General features: G+C 40.9%; 1 protein-coding gene across 1 annotated transcript; it reads right to left on the reverse strand.

The window, feature by feature from the left end:
- Positions 1-468: 468 nt before the first annotated feature.
- SPCS3 (signal peptidase complex subunit 3) lies at positions 469-19,494 on the reverse strand. The gene is made up of 5 exons (XM_030191522.1): positions 19,262-19,494; positions 12,676-12,749; positions 6,616-6,692; positions 2,426-2,541; positions 469-856 (listed from the first exon to the last, which is right to left on the reverse strand). The coding sequence occupies exons 1-5, from the start codon at positions 19,402-19,404 to the stop codon at positions 724-726; spliced, it is 543 nt and encodes a 180-aa protein (XP_030047382.1). The 5' UTR covers positions 19,405-19,494; the 3' UTR covers positions 469-723.
- Positions 19,495-19,803: the final 309 nt, after the last annotated feature.

The raw sequence follows: 19,803 nt of genomic DNA on the forward strand, positions 1-19,803 counted from the left end.
CAATGAGGTGACTCTCTGGCACATTGATCACCCAAGCCCAGGGACTGCAGAAGGGATACTACTCAAGATATGGCTTGCAAACAAACAATCTTGGAACAAGGTTGCTCGAATTAGGAAGTTGTCCAAATAAGAATGAACTCAAAATCAGCTGTTTTTGGAATAGGTGGTTAGAGAAGATATTCAGCGACATTATCCAGTTAAGTGCTGCTGAATATCTCCAGATAGCCCCGCATAAGTGATTTACATGACGAAGAGCCTCTCCTGGCTGTGTAATCGCTTTGAACATCGACCCCTTATCTTTTTATAATGTATTGGAATGGTGATAAGTTAAGCACTCTGGATGAATGTGCCAGGAAAGCAGCATATAAAATTTTATAAATAAGCATACAATATTAAACTTATTTTTAAAAAATGTTTTTATCAAGATAACAGAATTGGAAAAACTCATTAAATACAGTCCCACAGAACTCTAATTAAAACTATTATTACATTTTTCAATTTTTATTTACAAGGTAAGTCTATGCATGTTACAAACTTTTTCTTAAATTTAAAAATGTCACATTTTCAAACTTTTCAATTTAACAAAACTTAGACCAAAATTAAGGACTTGGGCAAATTACTTTCTTCTGAAAGGAGTGGGGGTCGGGGAAAGAGATGGAAAAATAATAAGATTCATCCACAATGTACAAGTATAAAAATATGCTGAATTCCAAACACAATAATTTAATAGCTTTTTGTTGTTTCATAGGTATCTGGGAATGGAACAGATACATGTCCTGATCCTGTGATAAGAGGAAGAATACCAGCATTTGGTACAACATTCCAGGAAAGAGTCAAAGTGATGTTCTGATTTCCCCTGTTAAAACACAAAAAAAGTCAAATGTTTAAATGCTTAGAAGATGAATGCTTCAGTCAATTTTCATCTTTCAATAAATACTTTGAATTTTGACAAGGTGTACAGCTAAAGACAGAAAGTGAGTTTAGATATACTATGGGGTATTAGATCACAACCATGGTTCAAGAATTCTTATGCTATTAGTATCACTGATAAAAGGTCACTTTTCTCTAAAAACTGCCATTTATACATTATGGAGGCAAAATCTATCACAGGGTGTCTACAATTGCCTACCTTCCTTCACAGAATTGCAGCAAAACCAAGTATATAAGCTAGCCACAGACCTAGTGTGAGCACTGTGGCAGATATCAACATAACTTACAGTATTCTGTAAGCTCGATGCAAGTGGGAGCCCTGTCTATGTCCCACCCATGCAAACACCCACCTTCCACTTATGCACTATTAGGAATTGCCAAGTAAGCAGCTTATGCACCGTTCTGTATTTATGTGGGTTAAAGGCCAGTATTCTATAACTTAAGTGCTTTTGTTTACATGTGTATAAAAAAGTGCTCAACACAAAGGTTTTCTTACTTTCAGTACCTGTTTAGCTCAAAAACCCTTTTTGAATGTTAAAACCCATAATTTTAGTTATTCTGCATTTTCACACATCAGGCTTTTGCAAAACTCTGGCTTTAAAAGAAATCTGTGGATATGCAATAAGATAAAATTTTAGCATTTAGAAATCGAGTTCACATGGAGACAAACAATAATTGGCTACCAAGGATCTTTTTAATAGGGAAGTTCAGAGCATTAAAGTATCACTGTTAAGGCATTAATTTGCAGTGATGCTCACAGCTGTTCTGAAGTGTAATATCAATGAATATCAATGCTTGACAGCCACAGCTTCAACAGGTCATCAATACATACACATAAGTACTCATAGTAATACAGTTGCCTCACACTAGACAGGCTCCTGGAAATTTGTATAGGGTTTTGTTTCTCTCTACCCCAGTAATGTAGCCATACTTCAAATTCTGGGTGGTCATGGCTCACACATTTTCTACCCCCCCCCCCCCCCCCACCAAGAAGCGGTAAAAAATTAATATCTTGGTGGGCAGGAATCCCCAAGCCCCACCAGCTACAGTCCTCTCTGGAGCTTCCCCGAGCTGTCTCAACCCTGGGCAGTCATCAGCACACTTCCAGCCGCCAAAGTTGGGAGCACCCCCCTCACATGCTCAGTTCAAATACACAGCTTTCTAAGACAAACCTAATGCAAAAATCTAGTTCCACAATGCAGTTATGATACAGAATGGCCTGGTGCAAAAAGCATGCACTAACAGGCCAGAACACATCAGGTGATAGGTCTGTGTTAGTGTAAAGTGGTGGTTGTGTGCAATGCTACCTATATTGCTCATAGATCAGAAAATCAGCATGTGAATTAATGAAGAAAAAGTAGTGCCTGTGGAATACTATAAACAAAAAAAAGATTAGTTATGAGACTAAAGTTTACTAGACACCTTTTACCCACTCTGGTTTCCTTCATGACACTCATACAATGCATTAAACAAAGATTTCAGTATAGGTTCTTACTTCAAACCGCTTCCATCATCAAAGAAAAAATACTTTGACTTCATATCTTTCAAGGACAGCTTTGAATGGTCTCCACGCAAAACAATCTTGTCCCACAGTACCACTTGGTTTAAGGCCTACATGGGAAAGAGAAACAATGAGAAAATGTATCTGGTACAATACACAGTCAGTGAAAATGGGAACTGTCATTGTTTTCCTGGCCTGAAATTATATATTCAAGTCAGCCAGGTCTAGATTACCTTGCACAACACTACAGAAAATTATGAAAAAAAAAAATGGTAAAGAAAAGCAAAGATCAGAAATAAAGGGGCTGAGTCACAAAAGCACCATCCTAATCAATGGCTCAATTAATAAGGCCAAGAAACTGCAAAATTAATCTCCATTTTATGAAACTCAAATGTACTTTTTTTGTTTTGTAAATTCAATGCACACCAACCATTTTTTAAAATACTTTTTTCAAAGGAAATCGTCACTATCAACAAGCTACCGAAAAATTTTTTTTAATGAAAAGTTGAACTAAATTAGAAGCATCTCCACCACATCAGTAATTATTTTGGTGGTGAATAGAACAAATTTTCAGTGCGGGTTAGAACAAGTACAAATATACCTTGAAACAAAGTGTAAAAGCATCCTAATCAAAGACTTTTAAAAACTATGCTAAGTGAGCTCCTCTCGATATTAACACCTAAAAAATAATTTTAAATGATCTGACCAGCAGACCTCCTGGGTTTCGGGAGACCCCCCTCCCCAGTTATCCTTTCATGTAAAAATGGCAGGATGAATGTTACCATTTTAACATGGGAAGGCAAAATCATTGATGGTTCCTTGACCACCAGTGGTACTTCAATAGAAAGGAGTTAAAATTGAGTTTGTCAAATAATTCTTTGAATAGCAGCACAGGGTCCCCTCTTGATTTGGCAAAATCTGAACAGTCTTCAGATTCCAATGGATCAAATGGTGTTTGGGATCATTTTCAATCTGTGTCTCAGACCGAAGTAGCTAAATATCTTCAGTCTATAAATTCAACCATTTTATTATATATAATTCTTTTTCGTTATTTATCTCTATGTGCAGGATGGCATTGCTCCATTTCATCAATTTTTCTTTGAGAACTGGCACTTCATCAACTCACCTTAAAGCTGTAATCATTCAATTTTTAAGTAAGGCAAAAATGTATGTGATGGATATTCAGGCTTTAGGCCAGTCTCAAATTTGTCATTACCTACAAAGGTTTTAGAGAAAACAGTTCTCTTACAGTTGAATGATTTTTTGGATGCCATTGTGACTCTGGGCAAGTCACTTAACCCTCCATTGCCCCATGTAAGCCGCATTGAGCCTGCCATGAGTGGGAAAGCGCGGGGTACAAATGTAACATAAAAATAAAAAAAATAAATCTTTTACATCATCAACAATCAGTGTATCCTTGTGACCATAAACTGAATTTTTACTGCTAGAAAGAGTGGATGAAATACTGGTCAAGGCTGATCAGGGCTATTATGTCCCATGGGTACAATTAGATCTTACCGCAGCCTTCGATATGATGTATCATCCTAAATTAATGCAATAACCTCTTCTGATCGTTTTTCATGAAAACAATCCAGCTCATTTTCGAAAGGGATCGCCGGCGATCTTCCAACACAAATCGGGAGATCGCTGGCGATGTCCTGATTCCGTCCAAATCGGTATTATCGGAAGCCGATTTTGGCCGGCCCAAACTGCTTTTTCGTCGCGGCACCAGTCAACCTTCAAGGCAGCGTGTTGGTAGGGTAGCGAAGGCAGGGCGGGGGCGTGGTTATGAGATGGCCGGCTTCACCTCATAATGAAAAGAAAATGGCCGGCTCAAACGAGCATTTCGCCGGCCGGACTTGGTCCATTTCTTTTTAGAACCAAGTCTGAAAAAAGTGCCCCAACTGATCAGATGACCACCAGAGGGAAGCGAGGATCACTTCCCCGTACTCCCCCAGTGATCACCAACCCCCTCCCACCCCCAAAAAAAAAAAAAAAACACTTTTTTTGCCAGCCTGACATGTCATACCCAGCTCCTTGACAGCAATATGCAGGTCCCTGGAGCAGTTTTTAGTGGGTGCAGTGCACACTTCAGGCAGGTGGACCCAGGCCCACCCCCCCCCCCCCCACCTGTTACACTTGTAGTGGTTAATGTTGAGCCCTCCAAAAAAAAACTAAAACCCACTGTACCTACATGTAGGTGCCCCCCTTCGCCCCTTAGGGCTATGGTAATGGTACAGTTGTGCGGAGTGGGTTTTGGGGGCTCAGCCCCCAAGGTAAGGGTGCTATGCACCTAGAAGCTATTTGGGGGAGGGTTTAAAAAAATTTTAAGTGCCCCCTAGGGTGTCCGGTTGGTGTCCTGGCATGTCAGGGGAGCCAGTGCATTACAAATGCTGGCTCCTCCCACGACCAAATGCCTTGCATTTTTGTCAGGTTTGAGATGGCCAGGCCCGGTTTCCATTATGGCTGAAAATCGGAGCTGGCCATCTCTTCTCAACAGGGCGATCCTGCTCTAAACCCGGCGAGCGATTTAGCCGGCGCCAAGCGTATTTTGAAAATACGCTTGGCTCCGCCCCCTCGCAGAGCCGGCACGACATTTGTGGGTAGTGGGGTTTTTTTTGGGGGGGGGGGGGGTTGGGGGGCTCAGCTCCCAAAGTAAGGGAGTTATGCACCTGGGAGCTTTTCTGAAGTCCACTGCAGTGACCCCTAGGGAGCCCGGTTGGTGTCCTGCCATGTCAGGGGGGCCAGTGCACTAAAAATGCTGGCTCCTCCCACGGCCAAATGCCTTGGATTTGGTCGGGGTTTGAGATGGCCGACATAACTTTCCATTATCGCTAAAAAATGAAGTCGGCCATCTCAAACCCCGACCAAATCCAAGGAATTTGGCTAGCCGGAACAGTATTATCGAAACAAAAGATGGCCGGCCATCTTTTTCGAAAATAGGGGTCTGGCCAGCTGTTTGCGGCACCGCCAAAATACATCGCCGGCCAAATATTTTGCCAGCGCCGTTCGATTATTCCCCTCTAGATCACACAATTAGACACAAATCTGACTAAAAGCAAAATAGTATCAAAAACAGAGCTAGGACACTTCAGGAAACATAATATGGTTGCAGCAATTCCTAGTCCCTTACATTTTTCTGGCTAAGAAAAACGGTACACATTAGCATAGCCCAGTGTATCAATATTTCTTTATGCATGCACATCTTGAACTTTTGGGAGCGACAGAATATTAATAGCTATCTAAAATGAAGGAGTCAAAATTCAAGCATAATCCACAGACTTGGTCAAAACCTTCATGTTATCTTTAGTTTTCTTAGTCCTGTAGCGCTTCAGGCCAATTTTGCTGTTAAACCAGAAATACAATGGGGCTGATTCAGCCAGCAGGAAGCAGCCTGCATAAGTGTCTCGGTCGGCGCTGACCCGGATATTCAATGCTGGTCCATTTCTGGTGACTGGCACTGAATATCCAGCTTTTTGGCCGGCAATAACTTAGGGCCCTGTTTACTAAGCCACACTGTAGGAACGTTGTTTTTTTGCACATGCTATATTACGGGTGTCTCTAGCATTAGCGCAGGCTAAAAACGCTAGCACACCTTAGTAAACGGGGGCCCTTAACCAGCTAAGCAAATATTCAGCGCTGGCCAGTTAAAGTTAATAGCAGGCAAAGACAGGCAGATAGGACTGCTATTTATGTTGTCCAATTTGCCTGCTAAACGTAACCAGTCAGCACTGAATATTGCTGTTATCATGCAATATAGCCATTAACTTTTCGTCACTGATCACTAATATTAAGCAGAGATAATCGGCTATCTCCTGCTGAATATGAGTGGTTAGCCAGCTAAACACTATTTAACCAGCCAGGAGCCATTCCTGGCCGGTTAAATAGCGCTGAATATTGGGACTAAATATTAAAATTTAATTTAATCTGAAATCTGGAAAATAGGTTTTCCTAAACCAGTTTCATTTGCAGACGGAAATTATTTCCTTTCGTAATAAAACCACGTTAATAAATGCCATGCTTTGAAAGCTTTCTGAAGAGTGCAAAATGCTAAAAAATAATTATACCAATAGTCATAGGCAAATTAGATCTACAAAGCATACTACTCATTAGATACCAAACTTTAAATATATTTTACATAATGTCCCAAGAAAACATGTCAGATATTATCATTTGATACTCACATTACTTTTTGTAGAATATTCTGCAGATAAATACAGGAACAACTGCTTAACATTCCAGTCAAATACTGGCTGCAGATGTGGGTTAGTTAAGAAAAACACACCTAGCCACATTTTGCAATGAGGTAGAGTCAAGGACGAGTAAAAGCTTGGTCAAGTCATTCAATGTCTGGGAGCCAACAGCAGCAAGAGTAACTGGGAATTACTCCTAACTTTTCATTAGACTGATGGAGAATTGGGGGAGGGACGCAAGGGCTCAAGTTTAAAAAAACAAACAAACAAAAAACACTTGTATAGAAATAGGGGAAAAAAGGGCAACATCTAGAAAGCTATGTACATTAATGTCCATAGAACAGGAAATAAAGTCCTGGATCTAGATGCTGAAATGAAAAAGGCAGATGTATTTAGTGGCAGCGACTCAAGAACCATGACTGAAATATAATTATACTAGGCTACCTTCCATTAGGAAGGGCGGGAGAAGTGTTCCTATATTTATAAAATAAACCAGAACTGCAAGGCTTGTATGTTAAAGAGATAGTACTGGGGGTTAATCTAGAAACAGGGAATGGAATATCTGTTTACACTGGTATGCCATACAGGCCTCTTTTACAGACAAAACAAACTGAAAATATTCATAAAATAGCAATGGTACTTCCCCTTTCATAGCAAAGCGATTTATATTTGCCAGATGTTGTGGAGAAGTAGGGTGATCTGTTCTTGGAACTGGCAACGGAACAAATGCAGGAAGGGCAAAACTGAACCTTGTTCTTACAGATGGCAAGAGTTTCTGATAATGCAGTGGGTAATCATCTGCAAATTTGTCAATTCACACCAGCAACTGTTCATTCAAAAGTAAGGGTTCTAGACTTCAACAAAACTGTCACAATAGGGTGACCAAAGATGGATAGAAACATCTAGATACAGAAGAACATCAGGCAAAACTGTACTACTAGAAAAGTAAATGAAATAAGAACGAGGCCACTATGGTTTAAAAAAAAATAAATAAAAGGAGGAGAGCTGAAAAAGGAAAACAGCATTGAAAAAACAAACCGTAAATAGAAACAATCTACAAGGTAGTCAGTAAAAGCTTCTCTCTTTATCAGAATTGTACGCTATAAGTACTGGCAGTGGGAGAGATCATTAAGCAGTTGGACAGAGTGCAATGTTGCACAAGGTGATGCCTCCAAAGCACAGCTGAGTGTGCACACTTTTTATAGACCAAAACTAAGTCATGTTAACCTAAGCAAAAACAAAAAATGTAGACAATTATTTTAGAAAACAGGAAGTCAGCCTGTCACAAAGGCAACACGTTTGTACAGAAACAAATAAATACAACTGGCATTCTGCAGTTTGTGCTTATAAGAGGATAATCCTATATAATAAAACGCACCTCCAACATTCTGAAGCTGACTGCATGGCTGAGGCATTCCTGCTCTCTGTATCCATCTCCTGAATTGACATCACGTACTTCCGGGTTCGTCACAAGCAGACGTGACCAACCACACAAGGTTTCTCGGCTTCAGAATGTTGGAGGTGCATTCTATTAAATAGGATTGGTCAGTTCCTTGAAGCACAGCCAGAGCTCAGCGTCCTGCACAGTAACGCTCAGACACCAGAGAGAGAGAGAGAGAGGGGGGGGGGGGGGGGCTGACACCAGAGAGAAGGAAGGAGGGGGGGGCTGACACCAGAAGGGGGGGGGAGGTATCTCTGTCACACACACACTCTCTCTCACAGTCAATGTCTTTCTCTCTCTCAAACACTCAGTGTCTCACACTATCACATTCACTCGCTATGTGTCACACACACTGTATCTGTGTGAAACACACTCTCTCTCACACACTGTGTCTCACATACGCACTTGCACACACTCTCATTCTCACACACACACACTCTCTCTCTCAGACATACTCGTACCCAGACTCTCTCTCACACACACACACTCTCTCAAACATACACACTTCGAGGAAAACCTTGCTAGCGCCCGTCTCATTTGTGTCAGAAACGGACCTTTTTTAATAAGAGTTTTACTCAAAGTTAATGGGGGAAGATAAGGTTAATATTAAGGTGGTGTTTAATTTGGTTGATTCTTTTTTTTAACCTCGAGGACCTAGTTCAGCCTAATGGGCAACAGCTTCCAACTGTGAAGGAATTAGCTTATTATTTCAAAAGTAAAGTTGAGAACATATGAGCACAATTGACAATGAATAACGATTATATTATGAGCACAAACCCAATCAATGATGGTATTTTAGCAGTATGGTTGAAATTTGATGAAATTAAGCCTTGATGATACTAACCCTCCCATTTACAAAGCCACACTAGAGGCTGCCGGTGCGGTAATGCCGACACAGCCCATAAACTTTGACTGCATTGTGTCAGCATTGTCACACGGCTTTGAAAATGGGGGGGGGGGGGGGGGGGGTTAAGAGTATTATTTATTGGTTACATTTGTACCCCACATTTTCCCACCTTTTTGCAGGCTCAATGTGGCTTACATAGTACCGTGAGGCGTTAGCCACCTCCGGTGAAGTAACAAATGCAAAGTGATGTTATGGTCGAATGAGATTCATGTGTTAGACACATTAGAGAATCATAGGGAAGAAGAGTTATACAGTGTTCATTACGTGCTTTGGTTTCGTTGTGTTGCAGGATTCACGCACTTAAGAAATATGCTACGTCTTCATGCAGTTTCGATGCTTGCCCTGCACATTTAGGGGGTATTTTACTAAGGTGAACTAGTGTTTTTAGCTTGCACTAAAAATCAGCTGTCACTAAATGCCGAGATGCCCATAGGAATATAATGGGCATCTGAGTTTAGTGTCAGATGATTTTTAGCACAAGCTAAAAACACTAGCAAGCCTTATTAAAAGATCTCCTTAATGAAGAACACCTCACCATTATATTTACATTTATTGACTAAGTGGATTATATTCAGTTTCAGGAGGGTATGTTTCCATCTGATAAAGGTAGTATTGTCACTCCTATTCCTAAGAATCCTAATGGAAATTTAACTGAGATTAGCAATTATAGGCCTGATGCCTTCATACCACTACTAATAAAGCTGGTGGAGGGTCTTGCTATTCAACAACTTCAGACTTTTGCATAAATAAGACATTTTACATCATTCTCAGTCTGAGACTGCTGTTTTTTAAACATATTTATAAATGATTAGATATGGAAATAACTAGTCAGGTAATTACATATGCCGACGACACAGTTATTCAAAGTTGTTAAATCACAAGAAGATTGTGAAAAATTGCAAGAGGACCTTACGAGAATAGGAGACTGGGCATCCAAATGGCAGATGACATTTAATGTGAGCAAGTGCAAAGTGGGAGAGCCAGCGCCGGCAGCGGGTAGGCAAGACTGGGGATCTTTCCTGCCTGCCCTGAAGAATCCACTGGACAACCTGGGTGGCTGGAGCGAAGAGAATCGCTGGACATGGGTGGCTGGAGGGGAGGGGAGAGGAGGGTTGCTGGACATGGATGGAGGGGAGGGACAGAGAAGAAATGCTAGACATGGATGGAGGGGAGGGACAGAGAAGAAATGCTGGACATGGATGGAGGAGAGGGACAGAGAAGAAATGCTAGACATGGATGGAGGGGAGGGACAGAGAAGAAATGCTAGACATGGATGGAGGGGAGGGACAGAGAAGAAATGCTAGACATGGATGGAGGGAAGAGTGAGGAAGGAGATGAGGGAAAAGGAAGAGGAGAGAAACTTCACATGGATGAAGAAAAGAGGCAGAAGCTGGATCCACTGGACAGTCAAGTCTGCGGAGGACCCAGCTTTTACTTACGGATGTAGGGCAAGAAATGAAGAAGAAAGGCGGAAAGTAAAGTAATAAATGGAAAGGAAGCCCTGGAAACAGAGTTAAGAGGACAGATAGCAGCAGAATTGGATACTGTGCCAGCATGATCAGAAAAACAAAGTCACCAGACAACAAAGGTAGAAAAGATCATTTTCATTATAGTGTTTGGATTATGTCCACTTTGAGAATCAGATGCTCAACATTAAAAGTTTATATTTATTTACTTATTTATGGCATTTTATTCCACATTAGACTGGAACCTAGGATAATTTGCAACAGCAAAAATCACATTAATTATTCAAAAGCATGCCAAATGCTTTTAAAGTTCTGTTATTCAGGTTAAATTGCCCTGTTGGCACTTTGCGATAAATAATTAGATTTTGGGTTGCTGTTTGGGCACTCGGTCTCTGAAAGGTTCACCATCACTGGTCTATAGTATGTTATTGAGATGGACAATGGGAAGCCACTGCTTCCCCCGGGACTGGTAGCATGGAATGTTGCTACTAATTGGGTTTCTGCCAGATACCTGTGACCTGAATTGGCCATTATTGGAAGAAGGATACTGGGTTAGATGGACCATTGGTCAGACCCAATATGGCTATTCTTATGCTCTTGTCTCCTTTTAGATTGTAAACTGTGTTACTCAAATATGAATTATCAAAAAAAACTGCATACTGTGTAGTGTTTTGAGGGCCTTTATTGCATTTTTGCTTACCTCTTTTAGCTAGTAAAAGATTTACAGATTATGAATTACACAAAGGTCTGTATTTGCTAAACACTGCTTCACTACTCCATGCAATATGGATAAGTACATATAAGTACATAAGTATTGCCATACTGGGAAAGACCAAAGGTCCATCAAGTCCAGCATCCTGTTTCCAACAGTGGCCAATCCAGGTCACAAATACCTGGCAAGATCCCAAAAAAGTACAAAGCATTTTATACTGCTTACCCCAGAAATAGTGGATTTTCCCGAAGTCCATTTAATAATGGTCTATGGACTTTTTCGAAAGCATTAACAGACGCTTCACATCTACCCATTCAACTCCACTCATTATTTTATAAACCTCTTATATCTCCTCTCAGCCGCCTTTTCTCCAAGCTGAAGAGCCCTAGCCGCTTTAGCCTTTCCTCATAGGGAAGTCGTCCCATCCCCTTTATCATTTGTCGCCATTCTCTGCACCTTTTCTAATTCCACTATATCTTTTTTGAGATGCGGCGACCAGAATGGAACACAATATAATTTTACAGTTGGACATCAACAGCTTACTAGATTTGCTGTGCTGTAACAAACATAAAACTTTTTGAAAAGGAACTTTGAACAATATTCAGAATTTAAAGTTACTTATATCTAAGAAAATGAAAAGTGGACTAGTAAAAACCTTTGAGGACATACTAAGTTTCACAAGCAACAGCAACAGTTTATGAAACTCTTATGGTCTACTGGATTTTTATCACTTTTCAAGCTTCTAGTGTTGACTATGAAAGGGAATTCAGCTTAATTAATGGCATGAAAACTATTATGAGAAACTGGCTAGAAGGTGAACACCCTGACAATTTAATGAGGATTAAAATTACAGTCTGGAGGCAGTGTTGAAACAGAGAGGAAGAAGGGAAACAGTTTTTTCTCTACACAGTATTTTTAGCTGTATCAATCATTGATGTGTCTTACTGGTTTCTTTCAAAAACTGACAGTCTCTCTCTGAACAGTAATCTAGTCCCTCATTGCATTGGTGGACTAGAAGAGAAGGGATAGAGTTAAAGGAAACAATATACAGAGGCAAAGAGAGCTTGGATAGGGAACAGGAAGCTTATATGTCTTGTCACTTTCAAGGTAAAGAAAGCAGAAACAAAAGTATGCAATATGGGCCAAGAAAAAGGAGGAAAAAATGAATGAAAAGAAACCAAAAGCAAGAACAGAGGTGGAGAGGGGAGTCTAAAAATTAATCATATTACATCATATCAAATCTGTTAAAGAATTCTGAATCGATACGTTGAAATTCCTGTACAAAATATTCCCTGTTTTTCCCTACTTTTGAAAAACACCTCTAGGCCACAGAAAAATAGCACCTATGTACAAGTTAGCTAGATGTTTTTCAACATTACGTGCATGAATGACGTATGAAACTGACTACATTTATCTTCACACACAAACATACACTATTGAAACAATATTTTTATTTAATTTTGCATCCAAAACAGTATTATAGTGCTAGGTACATATTTGCACCAACAATTGTTTTAAAGGATATCTGCTGTAATATCGAAAGTAATAAATCCCAGATCACTTCTCTCTCGAGGTCCAGTGAAGTCATCTACGTTTTTCCTAAGGGAAAAAAACCAAACATCTTATTTTCCAATAGAGCGAAAACCAAACCCACAAATTTGAAACAGTGTTTTCAAAACCCTAAAAAAGTATACTTATGTAGACAAATGCACAAAAATAGTACCAAGAATTTAAAGACAAGTGAAACATAGCTATTCTTTGGAACCACTCTCAGGAAAACCACCACAGAGGTTTAAATAAGTAACACTAAAAATAAGTATCCCTAATGATAGTCTTCACTGAATTTGGAACTATTTTTTCTGGGACCTTTTAGAAGTATTAAGTTGGTATAAAAGGAGTTCACAACTTCTAGAATACGTGAAAAAAATGCTATAATTTGCAGTTATAAAGGCACCAGAAACACCTATGATCTCTGTTTAGCCCTGCTCTACAGTTTAAGTGACGCTAAGGTCTGACTGTTACTTCAAGTAGGTCATATATCTTCTTTTCCACCCACCTCCATTTTTTTTTTTATATGAAGGAAGGATAAGATCCAAGACACCTCTATGGATTGTTTAATGGTTTTCAGCAAATGGAATGTGGTGGTTATATCTTTCTGTCTGTAGGCAAAAAAACCCTAGCTATACACTATTCAAAAGGCCCTACCTCACCCTCCTAGCACTCTGGCACAAAATAACCCTGGAAAACACAGGAGAAGAAACTGAAGTAGGTGGTGATTGGATGGCACCAAAAGGTATCCACACATTCATCCCTCAAAACCTGTTCCCCATCATACCGATGTTTCTACATTCCCAACATCATACATACTCCCCATTACCTGCCACATATAACATACACTCACCTCTACATTATACTTTTATTCACCTGCCCACTACTCTATCTACCTGAAAATGCTGCTACATACCCACTAACCTTTCCTACAGTCCCAGAACAACATAAGCTTTTAAACACCCAATCATTTCCACACAAACTCCTTATACACCCTCCCCCATCAGTTTGCCAGTCATACCTATGTACCACCCACACCCTCCAACAACCATTCACATTCCTATAGCCACCAGGCGCTCTATATTTCTAAATCCCACAACACCCCACACATCTCCACATAAACATACAAACTTTCCTCACTCATGCACCACACACATCCCACCAATTATCCCTTCTACAAATTTATGTACAAATGCATTTCTGAAGTCACACCTCTGCATGTTTCCCTATTTGATGTTTTGTAGAACACATTTTGCATTTAGTGTTTTCTCAGGATGCGGCTAATCCCAGCTTTTGTCATTTTTTCATCTGTTTTTTTATTTATGCCTCCTTAGTATTTCTAACAAAGACTGGGCAACCAAATTAATCACCACCATCTGGCATACGCTAGCACGACCACTTGGCAAACTAGACATTTGCCTAGGGCAAGCACAGAGGCCACAGTTAACGTGTATAAAGAAGCCTCACGGCTGGCATGGGCCCTCAAACATCCACATCGCAATGCAAATTACACACGTGTCCTAATAGCCTAATAAGATCAGCACCTAAACAATTCAAAATAGACCTCACAAACCACATAAATCACAGGCTTCAAAATGGGCTCTTTCCCACGGACAAGGGAAACATCCTACTCACTCCGCTACCGAAAGATGCTAAGAAAAGCACAATGGACCTAACCAACTATCGTCCAGTAGCATCTATTCCACTTATAACCAAACTCATGGAAGGCATAGTGATGAAACAATTCACTTAATATCTAAAGAAACACTCAATTCTGCACAAATCGCAATCAGGATTTCGGTCAAATCATAGCACCGAAACTGTTCTAGTGTCCGCAATGAACTCATTCAAACAAGCAATTGCAACTGGTAACAACATACTCCTCCTACAATTTGACATGTCCAGTGCCTTTGACATGGTTAATCATGAAATACTTCTACAAATACTAGAGTACTTCGGAGTAGGAGGCACAGTTCTGAAATGGTTCAAAGGATTCCTGACCACAAGATCATACCAAGTATCAACGAACGCGGAAAGATCACCCACTTGGATACCTGAATGTGGAGACCCCAAGGATCCCCCCCTCTCACCAACCTTATTCAACCTAATGATGATACCCTTAGCCAAACTTCTAGCCGACCAAAACCTCAACCCCTACATATACGCAGATGATGTCACAATCTACATCCCGTTCAAACATGATCTAAATGAAATCACCGAGATCAACCAAAGCCTCCAAACAATGCACACATTGGCAGACGCATTCCAACTAAAACTTAATGCAGAATTGTACTCACCTCGCAACATAACACCAAAAACTTCTCCACCATAATCACACCATACTGTTCTCTTCCTGTCTCTCAAAACTTGAAAATTCTTGGAGTCACCATAGATCGAAACCTCACCCTTGATACACATGTGAAAAATACGACGAAAAAGATATTCTACTCCATGTGGAAACTCAAAAGAGTTAAACCATTCTTCCCGAGATACATCTTCCGTACCCTGGTACAGTCAATGGTAATAAGTCACCTGGACTACTGCAACGCACTGTACGCTGGCTGTAAAGGACTATCAAAAAACTCCAAACTGCCCAGAATACTGCCGCTAGACTCATATTTGGAAAAGCTAAATATGAAAGTGCAAAACCCTTAAGAGAGAAACTTCACTGGCTACCACTTAAGGAACGAATTGCGTTCAAAATCTGCATGATTGTTCACAAAATCATTCATGCAGACGCCCCAATATACATGTCTAACCTCATGGACCTACCTCCAAGAAACGCCACAAGATCATCGCACAAATTTCTCAACCTGCACTTCCCCTGCTGTAAAGGACTAAAATACAAGCTGATGCATGCCACTTCCTTCTCTTACGTGAGCATGCAATTATGGAATGCACTACGTACAGACCTGAAAACAATGAACGATATAACTATCTTTCGCAAAGCTCTGAAGACAAACTTCTTCAACAAAGCCTACAATGAGAACCGATAACTGACAACGCATCAATTCACCTCACCAACCCAATCAGTTATGAAAATCCAACTACATAACTCCAGATCACTCTCTCCCTTCCTCTCTCTTCCCTACTCAATCTCTGCACAATACTAACTGTATCTAATATCTTGTAATGACATTGTTAACAACATCATGTAAGCCACTTTGCGCCTGCAAATAGGTGGGAAAATGTGGGCTACAAATGCAATAAATAAATAATAATAAACATGTGTGCGAATATTCAAGACCCTAAATAGGTGGCATGAGGCTTCTTTATACAAGCTGGCAGTGATCTCAGGGCCACCCTGGAAGGTGTAGGAAACTGAAATGGCTAAACTCCTTGAGGTGGGGGAGGGAAGGTAGGGAAGCAGAGATTATGTTTGACACCTCAGAGAAGAGAGATAGGGAAGAGGATATGCTGGATATGGAAGGGCCTTCAGCTGCCCCCCCTTTTTTTTTTTGGAGGGAGGGGAGGCAACACATAGCTGAAAGTTCACCTAGGGTGCCAGATAATTCTTGGACTAGCCCTGACTGGGCAATTCCATGATGGTGTACCCCCTTGGTTGTATGTTTTTAGTTACCAAAACACACCTTATGAAATCACATTTGATTGTGTTCAATTATTTTTTTTTAATTTTTGTATACTAGAGGAAAAGGGCTGGCAACATATAGGTTTCAAACACATGTGTAAGCGCATTTCTCCATTAAAAAAACAAGTAGGGAAAGCATTCAGAGCTCATGGAATTCTTTCCAAATCCTCTGCCCATATACATACACAAAACACATATGTATATCTATTTTGTATGTCTCTGTTGTGTGCATGTCTTTATTCTTGTGGGCTGATATGCCTGCTTGTTCATTTTAAAGCACGTGTACTTATATCTGCATTAATTTTCTATAAGGGCAATTCTATAACTTAAACACCCCCATTTAAGCATCCCTTGTGCATGTAAATGCCTAAAATACTAATGTACACTTACCCATGGAAGTGCAAACAGAGCGCCTAAGAACCATTCTGTAAGGACACACACAAGTGGCATAACACGTAAATGCAACAGGGTATACACATAAGTGGGCAATGAGTGAGGCTCCTACTTACACGCACCACTTACGTAATACTGTAACTTACACACATCCCTACTGCATTTATGCAACTGAACTTATACAGCCATAGAACTGGCATAACAAAGAATGTAAATGTATTCTGCCCTGATAACAGGTTACAACTATTCTATGCCAGATTCTGGATGCCTAGATGTCACTATAGAATGGGCTTCACCATGTGTCCTCTGGGCACCTAAATGGAGGTGCCACATATAGACTTTTCCCCTAAGCATCTGTGATTGGGAGAGGAGACAATAGGGAAAGGCCCTTTCAAAAGGTGCAATTAGTTGAATTGCTATATGCGACCAGCACAGGGCTAAGAAGGAAAAAAATAAGCGAGCCCTGAACCCCTATGCAGTGTACTGTGCTCAGAACTCCAGTAAGCAAGAGGGAGCTTTCTACCAGATAACAGAAACCCCTACCTGGTACCCAGTAAACAGGGAAAGTTCAATGCTGAGGGTAGAGCTTCATAAGACTCAGAGGAAAGAGTGGTCCCTGGAAAAAGTTGTTATTGTGAGTTTTTGCCTATGTGGCAAGTTTCTCTTCATATTCTTGCAGCCTTCTTTATCAATGCTTTGCATTTAGTTTGACAATGCCTATGTTGTTCTTATTTTCTTCATTTGGATCTTTTTTCCATTCTTTGAAGGATGCTCTTTTGGCCATAATAGCCTCTTTCACTTCACCTTTTAACTATGCTGTCATTTCCACCTTTGTACATGTGTGGAATTGTAAACTGTATAAAGGGGCAGCATTCAAACTGAAGTCGGTGCTCCAGCCTAAGCGGCTCTAGCAACTTGTGAAAAAGAAAGAAACCTGAAGTGCTGAAAATACTAAAAAAAAATTAAAAGGTAACAGAATAAAATAAAGAGGAAGGCCAAAATAATTGCCAAAAGGGATAAAAATACCCACATGGGAAAGTGCTGTTAAAGCAGAGAAATAAACACACTGAAGTGAGAACACAATGACAAGTCCTCCCTGCAAAAAGAGTAAGGGACCTGCACGTCAGTGCATATGCAGTGATACGCTGCTAGAAATTTCTGCAATCATCTTGGTAGTCAGCGTCCACACCTGGCTTCATCAGATGACGCAACCAGATGTGAGAATAAGGAAGCCCTGCTCGTCCTCAGAGAACAGTGTGCATAAGTTCTAGGAATACCTCTGATCCATCACCCTCCCACAGCTGTGCCCACTTTTGGAACCATATGTAAAATTTATACCTGGGTCCAGGTGACTAAAAATGCATGCACAAATTTTAATTAAGGCATTACTGCATATAATTGATTAGCACCCAATTATCTGCATTATTTGCTCATTCAGTTAAATTGTGCATGCAAATTAGGTGCACATCCAAATTTAAACACGATTTATAGAATTTCAGGGATATAGTCTGCTGTGGGTGAGACTTTCCCAACCTACTCCTTCACTTTTCACATCTCTTTATCCAAAATTAAAAGAAGAGAGGTAAGGGCGGCCAGAAGAGAGAAGCAAGGTGGCCACTATATAAGAGAACTTGAGAAGTCTAAACTCTCCTGCTCCTAGACTCAGGTAGGCAAAAGACTTTTGTTATTGATAGAATTTTATAAACGAGGCAGACAATCGCCTTCCTGAACTTTGGAAAGTACACAGCCTTACTTTAAGGTCTGCAACAGGCTTTAGTTTTGCGTGTTAGAAATATCGTATTTTCAGTTCCTTTTTTTCCCCTTTTGCAGCTTTGAAAGAGGGGAAGGACCACCAAGAAAAGTGCCCGAGATTGAGACCCTCGTGCTTTAATATTTATCATTGTAGATGCTTCTGTTACTGTATCTATGGTGATCGGAATATATCACTCTCAGTTAAAAATGTATGTGGAGTAGTAGAAACACCAACAGTAGCTACGCTAGTATAGATGCCAAGGAAATCTTTGCTAAACAGTACTACGCCAATGACAACAAAAAGTGTATTTTCAAACAAGAAAATAGTTTAGATATTCGCATACTGCGCAGAAACGAGAAGGATTAAGTTTCAGCGAACAAACGCTGACATCGCCTTAACCTACCCCAGTACTACAAGCGTGCGGGAAGGGGGGGGGGAGTACCGGCCCAGCTGTCGTGCTACCTTTTCATTGGTTGTTAAAAATCACAAAACCGGAAACAATGTAGTAGTATAGCTAAGCACACAGATACATACATGAACTGGACACGCTCCACAGAGCAAGTAAACCCAATGCCGCAGTGGCAGGAAATCGCTTGCACAGCATACAGAGCCTTGCACTCGACTCAAGGACATATTCACGAGCTGCTCGTCCTAAACAACCCCCCCTCCCACATAGTAACCACGAGCCCATAGAGCGCACCAAGCAGCACGCGCATCCCTCGTTCACTTCCGTACACCCTACACCTGACCGTGACCCAGCCAGCTGAAGCCCCCCCACCCACCCACCCACCATAAGCGCGCGCGCGCATTCGCAGCACTCCTACTCACAGCATCACCCGCGAGACATGCAGCTCTACCGGTACCACGCGTTCCTTGAATGCGGTGGTAATAAAGCAGCCAAAGGTGAGCGCCGCCATGACACTCAAAGAAAAGGCGAAGAGCGAGTTCGCTCGAGAAAGTGCCGTGTTCATGATGAACGGACGAGAGAGAGAAGGAAGACACAACGGGGTAGCGCCGGTACAACAATCGTTTGCGCTTCCTTCCTCTTCTCTAACCACGCCTCCCACTCCCAGCATGCACAGTGGCCGCCCGGCCGCCTGCCTGGTGTGGTGTCCCCCTCACTCCGCCCCCTATAGGCGTCTGATAGTGTGCGATACCTTCACCTTGTTCTTATTTTGTGTCTATTTTACATTTTGTTCACTTTTCATCTATATTATTGTTTTTGGTTTATTAACCATTATATCTCACATTCAGACACGACATGTAATTTGTATGTGAAGTGACGAATGAAGAAAACAATTCTCTAAAGTACAGAAGAGGAATAACAAGTGCAAAATCCGCTCTTCTGGTGATGTTCACTATTACTTCAT

This window comes from Microcaecilia unicolor, chromosome 2 (genome assembly GCF_901765095.1).
Source record: "Microcaecilia unicolor chromosome 2, aMicUni1.1, whole genome shotgun sequence".
NCBI classification, from domain to species: domain Eukaryota; kingdom Metazoa; phylum Chordata; class Amphibia; order Gymnophiona; family Siphonopidae; genus Microcaecilia; species Microcaecilia unicolor.